At 43.6% G+C, this 13,943-nt stretch overlaps 1 protein-coding gene across 1 annotated transcript; it reads right to left on the bottom strand.

Moving 5' to 3' along the window:
- Positions 1 to 10,256: 10,256 nt before the first annotated feature.
- On the bottom strand, positions 10,257 to 13,650 carry LOC118408028. Its single transcript, XM_035808639.1, has one exon. The coding sequence runs from the start codon at positions 13,634 to 13,636 to the stop codon at positions 12,365 to 12,367; it is 1,272 nt and encodes a 423-aa protein (XP_035664532.1). The 5' UTR covers positions 13,637 to 13,650; the 3' UTR covers positions 10,257 to 12,364.
- Positions 13,651 to 13,943: the final 293 nt, after the last annotated feature.

Below are 13,943 nucleotides of genomic sequence, written 5' to 3'. Positions count from 1 at the left end.
TTGAATTGTTTTTTCTTTCTAAAATAGCTGCCTCTTATGTGTGGATTTTTTGGGTTGTTAACTAGAAGATACCTTATATTTTGTAATTCTTTCCTAGCTTTCGAATTCGTAGCAAGTCTTGTCAAACCATTTTTTTACTTCTTTTGAGGCATCTTGTCTTTTTTTTGCCTCTCATTTGTAAAGACATTTTTCCTGTCTGTGCTAAGATGCTTTGAAGTTCGCGCACATTTTCATTTGTCTTTACTTTGGACGGTGGGGCATTTTCATCTAAGAATATCATTTTTTGTAGTCTCTGGGAAATCGCTGGGCTATTCAGCGCCTCTATGAATCTATCGCTGGAGTCTGGACCCCAGACATACCGACAAGGGAGAGGCCGCGTATTTTGTTCGGTACCCGTGCTGTCATGGGAGTGCGTTAATGCAGATATGTTCAAGGAAATCATACAATGGTCCGAACATTCTGTCATTGGGTGGACTTTGAAAATGTTGATGCTGTGGAATAATGAGCTGCTAGAGATGGCATAATCTACTGTGCTACAACCGTTAGGTTATTTCATGATAGTAGTTCTTCCTGAACTCGTTTATTTCACCGATGCTCGTCTATACGAATGTGTTACTTCTGCTGAGGAAGTTTAACATTACATATCTCTCATAATCTCTCATAACTTTAAATATCTCTCGTTGATGTATCTAAGGCCCATGGATTTGATAACGTAGATAATCGTCTTTTAAAACTTATTGGTCCTTTATATCAGACAAGATTGCCTTTGTATTCAACTTATCACTCTGCCATGGTATCTTTCCTCATAATTGGAAATGTGCAAATGTAGTTCCCATTTTTAAAAAGGGAGATCCGCAACAAGTTTCCAATTACCGCCCCGTTTCTGTACTTCCTTCACTCTCAACAATTCTTGAAAAAATTGTTTACAAGCACCTTTACAACCATTTGTTATCGCAAAGCCTACTAAGTTCATTTCAGTCGGGCTTCATCCGTGGCGATTCCACTGTCTGTCAACTTGTCTGCATAACTCACAAAATAAGAGCAGCACACTCAAAGTACGTGGCAAACATACTGGGAGAAGCTATAACTGACAAGCCTAAAACATTCTGGTCATACATAAAAGGCCTGAGGAGAGACCTTGTCGGGGTAGCCACTCTAAAGGTTGGGAGCACTATTATTAGTGACAGTGAGAAAAAAACAGAGGCACTCAGTTCACAGTTTAAAAGTGTATTCACAGAAGAAGACACAACAGACATGCTATCTCTTGGGCACCCCTGCACCCCTCCTATGGAACAAATAGAAATTTCTATTTATGGTGTAGAGAAAATGCTGCAAGGCCTTAATCCACCCAAAGCATCCGGGCCAGACCAAATACCTCCTTGGTTCCTCAAAATGACAGCCAGTGAAATCGCACCTGTTTTAACTAACATTTTCCAACAATCACTTGACACAGGAGAGATTCCTAAAGACTGGAGAGATGCAAATGTATGCGCCATTTTCAAAAAGGGAGATAGAGCGGTCCCCAGTAACTACAGACCTGTTTCACTTACCTGTATTCCCTGTAAACTACTTGAACACATTATCCATAGCCATATAATGAAACACTTAGAAGGCCACAATGTACTAACGGACTACCAGCATGGTTTCAGAGCAAAGCGATCCACAGAAACACAGCTTATTTTAACAGTACACAACATAGCTGGGGCACTGAACAACAAAAGACAAGTGGATCTAGCAATTCTTGATTTTACTAAAGCCTTTGACAAAGTCCCACATAGCAGACTGATATCAAAACTAGAGCATTATGTAATTCAAGGTACCACACTTAATTGGTTAAAGGCTTTCCTAACGAATAGAGAGCAAACTGTAGTGGTAGAAGGGAAGGCCTCAGCTCCAGATAAAGTAGGGTCTGGAGTTCCGCAAGGAACTGTTCTGGGACCATTGCTCTTCCTCTTGTATATAAACGACTTGCCAGACCAGCTCGATTCAAGTGTGAGGTTGTTCGCAGATGACTGCCTGTTATATGTAGAGCTCTCTACAAAGGAAGATTCACTACTTCTTCAGAAAGATCTGAACACCCTGGAAGAGTGGCAAAGGAAATGGCTTATGCAGTTCAATCCGGATAAATATCATGCACATAACGAACAAACGAACCCCAAATGTATCCCCCTACCAGTTCTGTGGTCAGACATTAGCAACCACAAAAAGCCACCCATACCTCGGTGTTACATTAACAACTGGGCTGAAGTGGGGTGTGCATGTTAACAAAATAACAACCAAGGCTAAACAGACATTGGGAGTGATCAAACGCAACTTGTGGGCATGCCCAGCCAGGGTAAAATCACTTGCATACACGTCACTAGTAAGACCAAACCCCAGCTCAAAAACGAACTAGAAACAGTCATGCTTTCAAGTACCAGAGTTACCAACCTAGGATTGATGTGTTTAAAAATTCCTATTTCCCCAGAACTATTGTAGAGTGGAATATGTTATCACCAAGCACAGTAGGGGCGTCTTCTCTGGATAGTTTCAGAGAACACTTGCAGATAGATGTGCAAAAGTTAGGTGTGACGAGTCGTTCAGTGTAATATAACCAGCTGCTGCCGCGCCGCGTGCCTGCGAAGCTGGTGTGTTACGCCGAAGGGCGGTTATACCGGCTATATAGATACAGATACAGAAATACTCGAAGCTCTTGACGCAAATAAAGAAGTACAAGCTGTTTATCTCGACTTCTCTCGTGCTTTTGACAAAGTTTGGCATGATGGACTTATCTTTAAGTTACGAAGAAATGGGGTGGAAGGACCACTTTTAAACTGGTTTCACAGCTATCTTCACGGCAGAATTCAGCGTGTTGTGGTTGATGGTCACTTTCACTTCACTTTCACTTTATTTATTTTACCAGTAATTACATCTCAGGCCGGAAATCGGCCTGCTTTTCAGGTAATCCTGGACATAAAAGTACAAAGTACACATAGCACATATACAATACATAATAAAAATTATCCATTATCAAAGTCCAGTCTACGGAGCATCAGCCAGATCAAGTTCTAATTCTCAATGAACTTCTTAAAAGTCCTGAGGCTGAGCAATTGCCGTTGCTTTAGCGGTAGTGAATTCCAGAGGAAAGGTCCGTAGGACTGTAGACTGTTTCGGAATGCAATGACTCTTGCTGGTGGACAGCAGAGTAGGTGAGGGTCGTAGTCCCTTAGACGTTTTACCTCTGACCGAGTAGGGCGTACACTCATTGCTGGTGGATCCTCCCACTTGAACAAAGATGCCAAGTACGCCGGCGCCTTTCCACGAATTGTCTTAAAGACAGTAACAAGAGTCGTAATTTCTGTCCGTTTACGCACAGAGTCTATCCCTGCCTCTGCTCTCAAGTTGTCGACTGTCACGTGGTCTCGGAGTTTGTGTCCTGTGATGAGCTTTGCAGCCCTGTTTACCAGTCTATCCAGCTGTAACATAAGAGTTTTGTTGCCTTGTGCAAGGCTTGGTAGCCATGCTGTGGCGCAATACTCCAGATGAGCCAGAAATAGTGTCTGATACATGGTTTTCAGCACTTCGTCCGTAACAAAGGCTCTGGCACGTCCCATTGCTCCAAGTTCGCTAAGAAGCTTCTTCGTGATTTTTTGTACATGTGCTGCCCACCTGAGCGCCGGGTCAAGAGTAATGCCCAGGTAAGTGAACGAGTCAACTTGTTCGTAAACGTTCACACCGTCTGTTATGTCGACGGTTGTCCCAGCATGCTTCAGTTTCTGAGGGAGCCCGAAGAGCATCGATTTGGTCTTGTCTGGGTGAAGCAGTAACCTGTTTTCACTTAGCCATTTTACCACTCTCTTCATGTCCATAGAGACAGTCTCTACACATACCTTCACGGAAACAGCAGAATAGTACAGGACCGTATCATCAGCATACATGTGAATACTGCATTTTTGGATGACATTGGGTAAATCGTTAACATACAAACAGAATAATAGCGGACCTAGGACACTTCCCTGAGGTACCCCACAAGAGACCCGAGTTTTTGAAGAGTATTGACCCTGAAGACACGTGCACTGAAGGCGCTCAGAGAGGTAAGATGTAAACCATTTCATAGCGTCACTGTCGAAGCCAAATTTCTTGAGTTTACTTAACATAATCTCGTGGTTGACCGAATCGAATGCCTTCCTTAGGTCCAGAAATAGTGCCACTGTGACCTTAGAGCAGTTGTACCCAGATGTAATGTCCTCGACAACCTTCTGTACAGCCGTCGCAGTGCTATGGTGTCTTCTGAACCCACTTTGGTGAGTCGTGAGAAGTTTACATCTGGTCAGGTAACGTGTCACTTGATTGCATACAAGCTTTTCCATCACCTTCGAGATAACACTTAGAACTGACACAGGGCGATAGTTTCCGGCATCAGCACAGCTTCCAGACTTGTGTACAGGTGTAATCTGTGCCTCCTTCCAGTCAGATGGAACCTCTCCAGAGGCGAGAGATAAGTTAAATATGTGTGCCAATGGCTTTGCGACCACTGGGGCAGAGTCTTTGAGAAGTTTGGCTGGAATTTTGTCCAACCCTGTTGCTTTCTTCGTTTTTAACTTTTGAAGTTCATTTAACACTTCAGTCTCTTCCACACAGTCAAAGCTGAACTTCGTCGTGGAATCAGGGAGGTGGCGAAGAGGATCTTCCTCGGAATCTGGCATTCCATCTGTAAGTCGTGAAGCGCAGGATGTAAAGTAGTCATTGAATTCCTGTGCCATTTCACCTGGATCAGACAAGGAAGTGTTGTCAGCTCGTAGCAATTTCTGGACTCGCTTTGTTGATTTTGATTTCCCTGTGAAACTATTAATAATTTCCACATGAGAGATTGGTCACCCTTTGCTTCAGACACAGCTGTGGCAAAGTGACTTTTCTTCTCCTTTCTGATGATGGATGTTGTCTGGTTTCTTAGAGAACGGTATGTATCCCAGTCCTGTACATCTTTTGTTCTGATGGCTTTGCGTCTGGCAGCGTCCCGACGACCCATCATGTTTTTCACCGTATCAGTCATCCATGGAGCTGGGCGGTTGTTTTCCCGAGCAGTTTTCGTACGGAGCGGGGCATGTTCGTCGGCGACATTCAGGAAAATGTCCTTAAATGCATTCCAGGCCTCGCTAACATCCATGCAGTCGAATACTGTATCCCATCTAACTGATTTTAAACTGTCGATGAAGGACTGCTGTGTGTAGAGCTTGTACGACCTGTATTCGCACCTGTGAGCAGCACCAGCCTCACCACTTCCAGCTTTGGCACATGTCAGAATGAGGTTGTGATCAGATGGCCCCCAGGCCACACTTGCACTTGACTTGTAGCGGTCCGGGTTAGAGACAAATATGTTGTCAATACATGATTCGGTTTTCTCTGTAATGCGGGTTGGTTCGCGTATGACAGGGACTAGCTGGTACAAACCCATCAGGAATTCCACTGAGGACATTGCTTGAGTTGAGGTAAGTAAATCGGAGTTGAAGTCTCCCATGATAGCGACGTCTGCGTTTTCTTTCTCTGCCGTTTGATTGAGTTTGTGCACAAGTGATTCAGCAGAGTTTCTCCAGTCAGGTCCAGATGTCGGCGGTCGGTAGACGCAGGTCAGCAGAGTCTTTCTCGCCTTCTCCGGTTTAATCTCGACACAGCAAACTTCAAGGTCTTCCTGCTCGAGCTCACAACGTCGCTGAGACGCAATCGTCTGCTTGACATAGACGCCTACGCCCCCACCTTGCCTGTCTCTGTCCGTCCTGTACAAGGTGTAGCCATTGATATCCACAGAAGAGTCAGGGATACTATCTGATAAACGGGTTTCATTGAGTCCTAATACATGTATACGAGTGTTTCTAAGAAGTAACTGCTGGATTTCATCCAGGTGTCGTGGGAGGGAGACCACGTTGTAGAAAGCATACACTATGCCCTTCCTCCAGACAGGTAATCCCCCGGTATCAGGTCCCGGGTTAGGCGAAACATCACCAGCCAGTAGTAACGTTGCACAAACAAGTAAGTTCAACGTCCGTTCGGTCCTTTCCGTGCATGTAGTTGATCGACCAATGAGTCTTACTCCAAACAGTCCAGGATTGATTTTTACGGAATAAGCATTTTGTGTAATCCAAGTTCCACTTTGTAAGTGAACATTACTAGTAGCCTTTTCCCACATAGGGACTAGGGCTGGCCGTGGTAACACCGCCAACAACAATACACTCATAAACAGTGCCCTGGGGATGCTGAACATGACTATCAACCTGGCAGTACTACAGAGTCCTTGAGTAAAAAGCATGATCTAGTCAGTGCTACTCACGGTAGTACAGGAAACAATACGGGAGTTCAACACGTATTTCACAATTTTTTCTACAGCTACTGCAGGCGGTGCTAATTCAATTAACGGTACAGCTTGGCGTTCGGCAAGGTTCTTTGACTATTTTGCATACCAATGCACAGATGGAATTTAGCTACCACTTTACGAACAACAAATTTTACGGCTAAGTTTAGTTATAAACGGTCAACGTACCGACTAGTAAAAAACATTCCACTTTCATGAACAACTGGCTAGCATAAATACCCAATACAGAAGTTATCTACCAGTAATGACTAAATAATACAAGCTGAAACGGCACGGCACAACACTGTCCCCCTCCCCAAACGGACGCTAGCGGAGATGAAGCAGGCCACGGATACATAAAATCTGGAAGCGTGCTAAAACTAAAAGCAATGAACAAACCTCCGGAGACCAAGCTTCTACCTCAGCAGGCCGAGGGTGCAGACCTATTGCACTGAGCCTTTCAAAGCTTTGCTAATGTTGCAATGGTTGGACCAAGATGGACGCCCGAACAAAATTTGATATGTGAGCCAAGATTTATAGCAAGAATGATAATCAATAATAAGGTCAGTGTTCTGGTTGGCTCAGTGTATGTGCAGGGCTCCGTACTGGGCCCTTTACTTTTTCTTATATATATTAACGACATGTTGGACGATTTATTAACTCAACCCTTTTTGTTTGCAGACGATTGCTCCTTGATTGATATTGTTGAAAATCCCATACTCACATCTATAAGACTTAACTCCGATCTTCAACGAATTCTTTCCTGGTCCAATAAATGGTTGATGCAACTTAACCCATCCAAAACGGAAGAAATTTGTATTTCAAAGAATAAAGTTCCACCAATACACCCTCCTCTCTTTCATGCCAATCATGGTAATTCAGTTATTCAAACGGTGAAACATCATAGGCATATTGGTGTTATTTTAACGTCCAACATGTCATGGAGTACTCACATTACTCAAATAGTTGCGAAGGTTTTTAAAAAGGTACCCATTAGCTCTATTAACAATCTAAAATTTAAGCTGCCCCGCAAAATTTCGGAAAATATTTACAAGACTTTTATAAGACCGTCTCTAGAATATGCCGATGTTGTTTGCCGTTTGGCACAGCTGCTCTGATTCTGACTCTAAGCTTATCGAACGGCTGCAATATGAATGCTCCCTCACGGTATCTGGCGCCGTGAAGGGGTCATCATATTCTTCCGTCCTTTAGGAGATCGACTGGGAAAAACTATGCGAGCGACGTTACGTCCATTCTCTTCTTCTATTCTATAAGATTGTTAATGGCCAAACCCGTCAGTATTTAACTGACTTGTTACCACCGGCAGTTTCTGAGGCAACGTCATGCAACCTTCGTAACAAATTAAACATTCAAATGCCAGTTTGCACTACCAATCGTTTTCTAAGATCTTTTGTACCATACTCAATTCAGAAATGGAACTGTCTTGATCTAAGTATCCGCTCGTTGAGTCCCCATTTATTCAAAAAGTACTTGATCATGTCTGTCCGTCCTGTTGTTCCAACTTATTTTAGTTCCGGTTCAAGATACCCCTGTGTCCTTCTTACGCGCCTTCGTGTCGGTACCCACAGCCGAAATCATAGTTTATCTGTGCGTAACTTAGTTAATAATCCTTCCTGTACCTGCGGGTGCCGATGCGAAAGCATTTCTCACTTCCTTTTGCACTGTCCTAACTATATAAATCAACGTTTACTTTTATTTGACAGGATAAAAAATTTAAATATTTCAACTCTCAATATTGATGCCTTGTCTGAAACAGCTATTATACATTTATTGATTAGGGGTTCACCCCTCCTCTCTTCCGCTGACAATGCTAATGTACTGTATATTGCCCAGATGTATTTATTAGAATCTAAATGTTTTGTATAATTGTTTTCTTTTGTCATAACTCCAATACTGTATTATTCAATATCGGCTTTATGTTTGTATTATTAATTTGTATGTTTATTTCATCTCTGTTAAAATGACGATTCCCGTACTTCTGTGTTTTAGTTGTGTATTATTAATTGTATTTCGTTAGTGGTACCGTGAACATAAGCTTTTAGCTTGAGTGCGGCACCACTGTGTGTGTAATTTGCATGTTTTTAATAAAAAAAAATCGTACACTTATGCACACCGTGTACTCGGTCCACGGAAAGATTCCCGAGAATCGCACATACGACCGGTTGCCGAAATCACCTGAAGTTTGCCGAACGCCGACCCCGAACGCTTTGGTGTTAGGAACAATAATGAATAGGTAAGAAACGCCGTTTCAAAAGCCCATGTTTTCGGCGAAATGAAATAAAACACGTTGATACTACTTATTATCTAGGTGTTGCAAGTATACAAAAGTAACGGGTTCCGCACTGGTGTTCCAGTGCTGAATCAACGGGTAGAATCGGCCTCAGCACTGGTTTTCCAGTGCTGAACGGCATTGTTTCAGTGCTGTAGCTCCCTCAGCATTGGAATTCCAGTGCTGAAACTAATGCGAGCACTGGATTTCCAGTGCTGAACTTCTCCAAGCACTGGTTTTCCAGTGCTGAACTGCCGTCAGCACTCGGGTACCAGTGCTGAACCAGTGCTGTAAAAACTTCAGCTCTGGCCTTCCACCAGTGCTGACGTTTATAAAGCACTGGAACGTTCCAGTGCTGAACGTAATATTCGTGTAGCATACGTCCGTACGGCTGTCTAAGTTATTACTCTGTGACACTGGAGGGTAACCTCCAGTACAACAGAGTATTAAAATCACTTTGTGCGTTGAGTGTTCGCACCTATATCTCTATGTTCCGTATGCCGCAATCACATGTGGATTGGCATGTCGTCTGTACCCTGTTGGGAAATGATGCACGTTGTTGTTTTTTCGCCGTAGCTGTTTTAATTATGGATGTAATAATTTCAGTTTTTACCCCTACGCCGTCCGGTATAGTGGTTCAGGTCTTCCTCATGATTGTGCCGTAAGCTTTGTAGTAATTTGATACCGTCAAGCAGATGTTGGCGTCGTCGGAATATGCCATCTCGTTCGGGCTTTGCGTTTCCAATATTGAGGTTGGTTTTACATAGCATACTGTTAACATTTTGTGCGGTTGATAGTCATATGCATGTTATGGTTAAAACGTGTTTGATCTTTGGGAACCTTTTTTTTTTCTTTATTCTTTATTTCAGGTTAAAAACCCATAGACACACAAAAGATACATACATATACATTAAAATCTCTACCTGTACAATAAGTCATAACAGTTCTGGAAAAAAGAATTTCTGTAGAACATGTCTGACGTCAGCAAGTGCTGGACAATGATATTATTGGAAGACGTTAATCTTTGTAGAAAAGAATAACACATTTTCCTACGCCTTGCTTCAAAGCTGTCGGTCAAATTGTACACAAACATTGTGCTAGCACTGCATCGTCGTGGAAGATTCATGATAATCCGAAAACAGTTGTTATATGCGATCCGGCACTTAGAGAGGACACCCGCACTGACAGAATTCCATAATTGCGCGCCATATAATTGGCCACAGTACGCCATAAACAAGTTTTTCTTAACAGGTGTGGAACAAAGGGAAAACTTGCGATTTATACAATTAGCACGACTATACAGACTTTTCAGCTGCGCACGTACACAGTCGTCATCGCTAAGTGTAGGGTTTAGATGTACACCCAGATAAACAAATGAGGTCACATACTTCAGACTCGCACCATAGAGTTTTACATGAGGTGGTGGATACTGAAGTAACAGACGAGCACAGGGAAAATACATACAACATGTTTTTTCAATATTAAACAATATGTCGTTTTCAAGACTAACCTCTTCGCATATCCCTACTAATCTCTGAAGAGACTTGATACTGGGACATATAAGACACAGGTCATCAGCATAAAGAAGATGGTTAGTTATGGACCCGCCCACATAACAACCAACCTTGGCATTGTTAAGCCTTACACTCAAATCATCTATATACAAGTTAAACAAATAAGGGGAAAGGAGACTACCCTGCCTCACTCCATTTGTAACGGAGAAGTAGGGAGACAGGATAGCCCCCCATCTCACACACATTCGTTGGTTCTTATACCAGAAGAATAAAAAACGAACTAGGTACAGCGGAACCTTTCTGTCTATCAATTTGCTGAACAACGCCAAATGGTTGACGCGATCAAAGGCCTTTAAGGCGTCTAAAAAACAAACAAACACCGGAGACCCTAGCCCCCTGTAGTATTCAATTATTTGCTTTAGGGTGAAAACACACATGTCAGTCCCATGTTTAGGTTTGAAGCCAAATTGAGAATCTGACGTCTGAAGAAAAGGCTTCAGACGGTTCAGCAGGAGAGCCTCAAGGACTTTGGATAGAGCCGAAGTGATCGCGATTGGTCTATAATTATCAGTACTGGAGATATTGCCAGACTTGTTCTTCACTATAGGAACAATAATCGTGGCTAACAAATTATCAGGAATGAAATTATGAACAATGGCAGAGGTGAACAACAATGACAGATGTACACAAAGACTTGGGCCAGCATTCTTCAAATGCTCATTACTGATACCATCAGACCCACAAGCCTTGCCATTGGGCAAGTCCTTGATGATGTCAGCGAGTTCCCGTGCGGAGATTTGCATACCGTCATCAAACAACAATGCAGGTGACAAAGCAGACAACACATCGGACTTGTGAGTCTGGTTATCAACGGAGTTTAACAGGGACTCAAAATGTGCTTTCCAAAGGTTAGCAATATTCTCCGCACCGGAAGAACCATCAATGGTATTGGGTAATACAGTATGACATGATTTGGAACTTCTTATTTTGCTCCAGAAGTCCCGGTAGTTTCCAGAATTAAAACTTTTGGCAGTGGAGTCAGCTCTAGCCCTATTCTCTTGTTGTTTACATTGTCTAAAGGCATGTTTGAATCTGGCCCTAGACTTAGACATGAGGTGGAATATAGGGCCAGACCGAGGACGACCCATTTCCCGCCAGAGAATGTACGCCTCTCGGGCAGCAGAATGCAAATCTTTAACAACATCATTCCAACCCGGAACAGGTTTAAAATTCCTGCAGCTGTGTTTTGAGGAAACCGAAGTACTTGCAGAATCTTTCATACACGTAATCAACTGGCGGGAAAGGCAGTCAATGGCATTTCTATGTGACGGATCAATACAATTAGGGTCTCTGCAAATAAGAGCATCCACAGGCACATCAATACATAACAGACTACTATCAAGTGTGGACTTATATGCATCTAGTTGACCTTGGCTAGCATTGGCCCAATCGACAACTTTCTGAGTATTGGACACACTCGGCATGTTTGTGAGGATAGGAAAATCAACATTTAGGGTAACACTCAACGGCAAATGGTCTGAAATAACATTGTCGTATAAAACCTCTATATTGGTGATGTTCTTATGGGCAGTATCGCTGGCCAAGCAGTGATCAAGCCAGGAAGTAGTGCCATGAACATCACTTACATATGTGAAAGTGTCATTAGGAAGATATTCCATATCAGAGATATGCAGTTCTGATTCATCACAAAAGTCACGTACCAATGTACCAAATCTATTCGTAGGTGAGGCATTAAAGTCTCCTAGTATTATAGAGGCATACATATTACAATCATTAATAACAGAATCAATTTTACCAAGTTTTTCCAGAAAAACATCCGTATTGGCGTGCGAATCATATGGCATGTAAACACAAACAACTATTAACTGGTTCTCACCTGTGTCTACCTCAATGGCGACCATACTGTCGTCCTCAATCTCAACAGGAGAGATTATGGGAGACAGTGTTTTTCTCCATAAGATACCGACACCACCAAAAGGGCGACCTTGCAGGATGCCAGCTTCTAGATTGATAGGTGACTTTCCACAGGCCATAAAGTCATTGCTAATACTATTGAGGTAGGACAAGTCCGTTGGAAGAAGCCAGTGTTCTTGCAGCAAAACAATGTCAGACATATTGCACAGGTCCGTTACTGTCCGAACAGAGTTCTTCACAGATCTACAGTTAAAAGACGTAACAGTCAAAGAACTCTGGTTGGTAATTCTAGCCATAAATCTAAGATCTGGGGGGACCAGAATGTCGAGTGTCATGATAGCGCCTCACCAGCACCCCACAAGGCCAGGTAGACGGGGCCAGCACTTCGGGCAAGACGACACTCTCCACTGAGACACGAAAAGACGCGTACGAATCATACTTTGTCTGTAGCCTCTTACAGGAGATCATGCATTTCTGGGATAACGTGCTGTTCAGGTACTGTTCAATGTCCTCGGGCTGGGTCTCGGGCTCCAGCCGCGTCACGAAGACCTCAGGAGGTCTCACCCCAACCGCAGACAGTTTAGTCGTCCTTGCAGTACCCACCACAGCCTTGGGTCTTGGTTTTCTCTTCTGACACAGGCGGAAGCCATCAGACCCAGGCTCACTGGGACCTCCCGACTCAGAGCCCCGACGAGATGAACGTGGGGAGTGTCGTATGGGCTCCTTTTGTACCGGCTTGTGACGTACGTCAACATGCAGAGATTTCGGTACAGTGGCTTCGCCATCATGAACTTCAACACGTCTGGGTTCAGCATGCGAAGGAACCCTCGAAACTTGAGGCACACTCTTCACCGGATCAGAAGCCGCTTCAGCATATGTAGCCTTCTTAGCTGCTGGCGCTGGATCTGCACGGGACCTCAAATCGACTATTTCTCGTCTAAGGGACGCGAGTTCGGCGTGTATCATAGCTGAGTCGATAGACATATCACGGATATCCCTCATCTCTTGCCGCATAACTTGTAGTTGTTGCAAGTAGGCAGTAATGTCAACATGCTCAAAGCTGACGGGTGGGAGATGCAATGTGGCAGACACAAAAGTTGGTATCGAAGGAGGGTCCATTGAGTGAAGGACGCGAAGAATGTCCGCCATGGTAGTAGCTGATCTGTTGGTGCCTCGACTCTTCTTGTAACGTTCGTTTGGTTTACACAAGTCAAAGACCAGCTTCTTAGCAGCCTCAACCTCGTCGTCAGAGTATGTTTCAATGCACAGTTTGGTTATTACATCAGTTGGGAGTACATCCATCTTATTCACAACAAAGCATAACATGTCGTTGATTATGACATCGTTTGACTCACGAGAAGCGGATGTTTCCTTGTTGGTAGGAGGAAAGCGCTTGTCAGCACACTCCTGGCACAGGAATAGGTCGCCCTGGCAAGGCTGAGCACCCGTCGCACGGCAGTCCTCGCAGCATGGCATGGTGGGGACGAGAGGGAGGGGGGGGTATGCCCAGTCGGCTGGAATGTGTACGAAGTGCTGGACGATCTTAGTGAAGGCGGTGCCCAACAAGTTCATAGAAGAAAGCACTGAGGGTTTTTTGCGGTAGCTATTTTCATTATCGATGTAATAATTTGAGATGTCACCCCTATTTCTCTGGTATTGTAGACCAGTTGGCCTATAGACGCTAGGGTCTGGCAATTACTTATCTCGAAGCAGATATGGGGTTATTTCCACTTTTTAACGTGGTGTGCGTCTCAAGTATCCATTGTGAAGCGCTGTTGTTGTTTCATCTGTGTCGTTCGATTGAGACGCTGACTTAGCTGTGTTTTAAATTTGGCAGTGATAGGTATGTTAGCTTTTAAGTAAGTTTTTCGTATTAGCT

Source organism: Branchiostoma floridae, unplaced genomic scaffold (assembly GCF_000003815.2).
Source record: "Branchiostoma floridae strain S238N-H82 unplaced genomic scaffold, Bfl_VNyyK Sc7u5tJ_1548, whole genome shotgun sequence".
NCBI lineage: Eukaryota > Metazoa > Chordata > Leptocardii > Amphioxiformes > Branchiostomatidae > Branchiostoma > Branchiostoma floridae.
This window is presented reverse-complemented; position numbering and strand designations above follow the sequence as displayed.

Coding starts and splice junctions, on each gene's coding strand:
- LOC118408028 (XM_035808639.1), bottom strand. CDS start 13,636: ATGAACTTGTTGGGCACCGCCTTCACTAAGATCGTCCAGCACTTCGTA.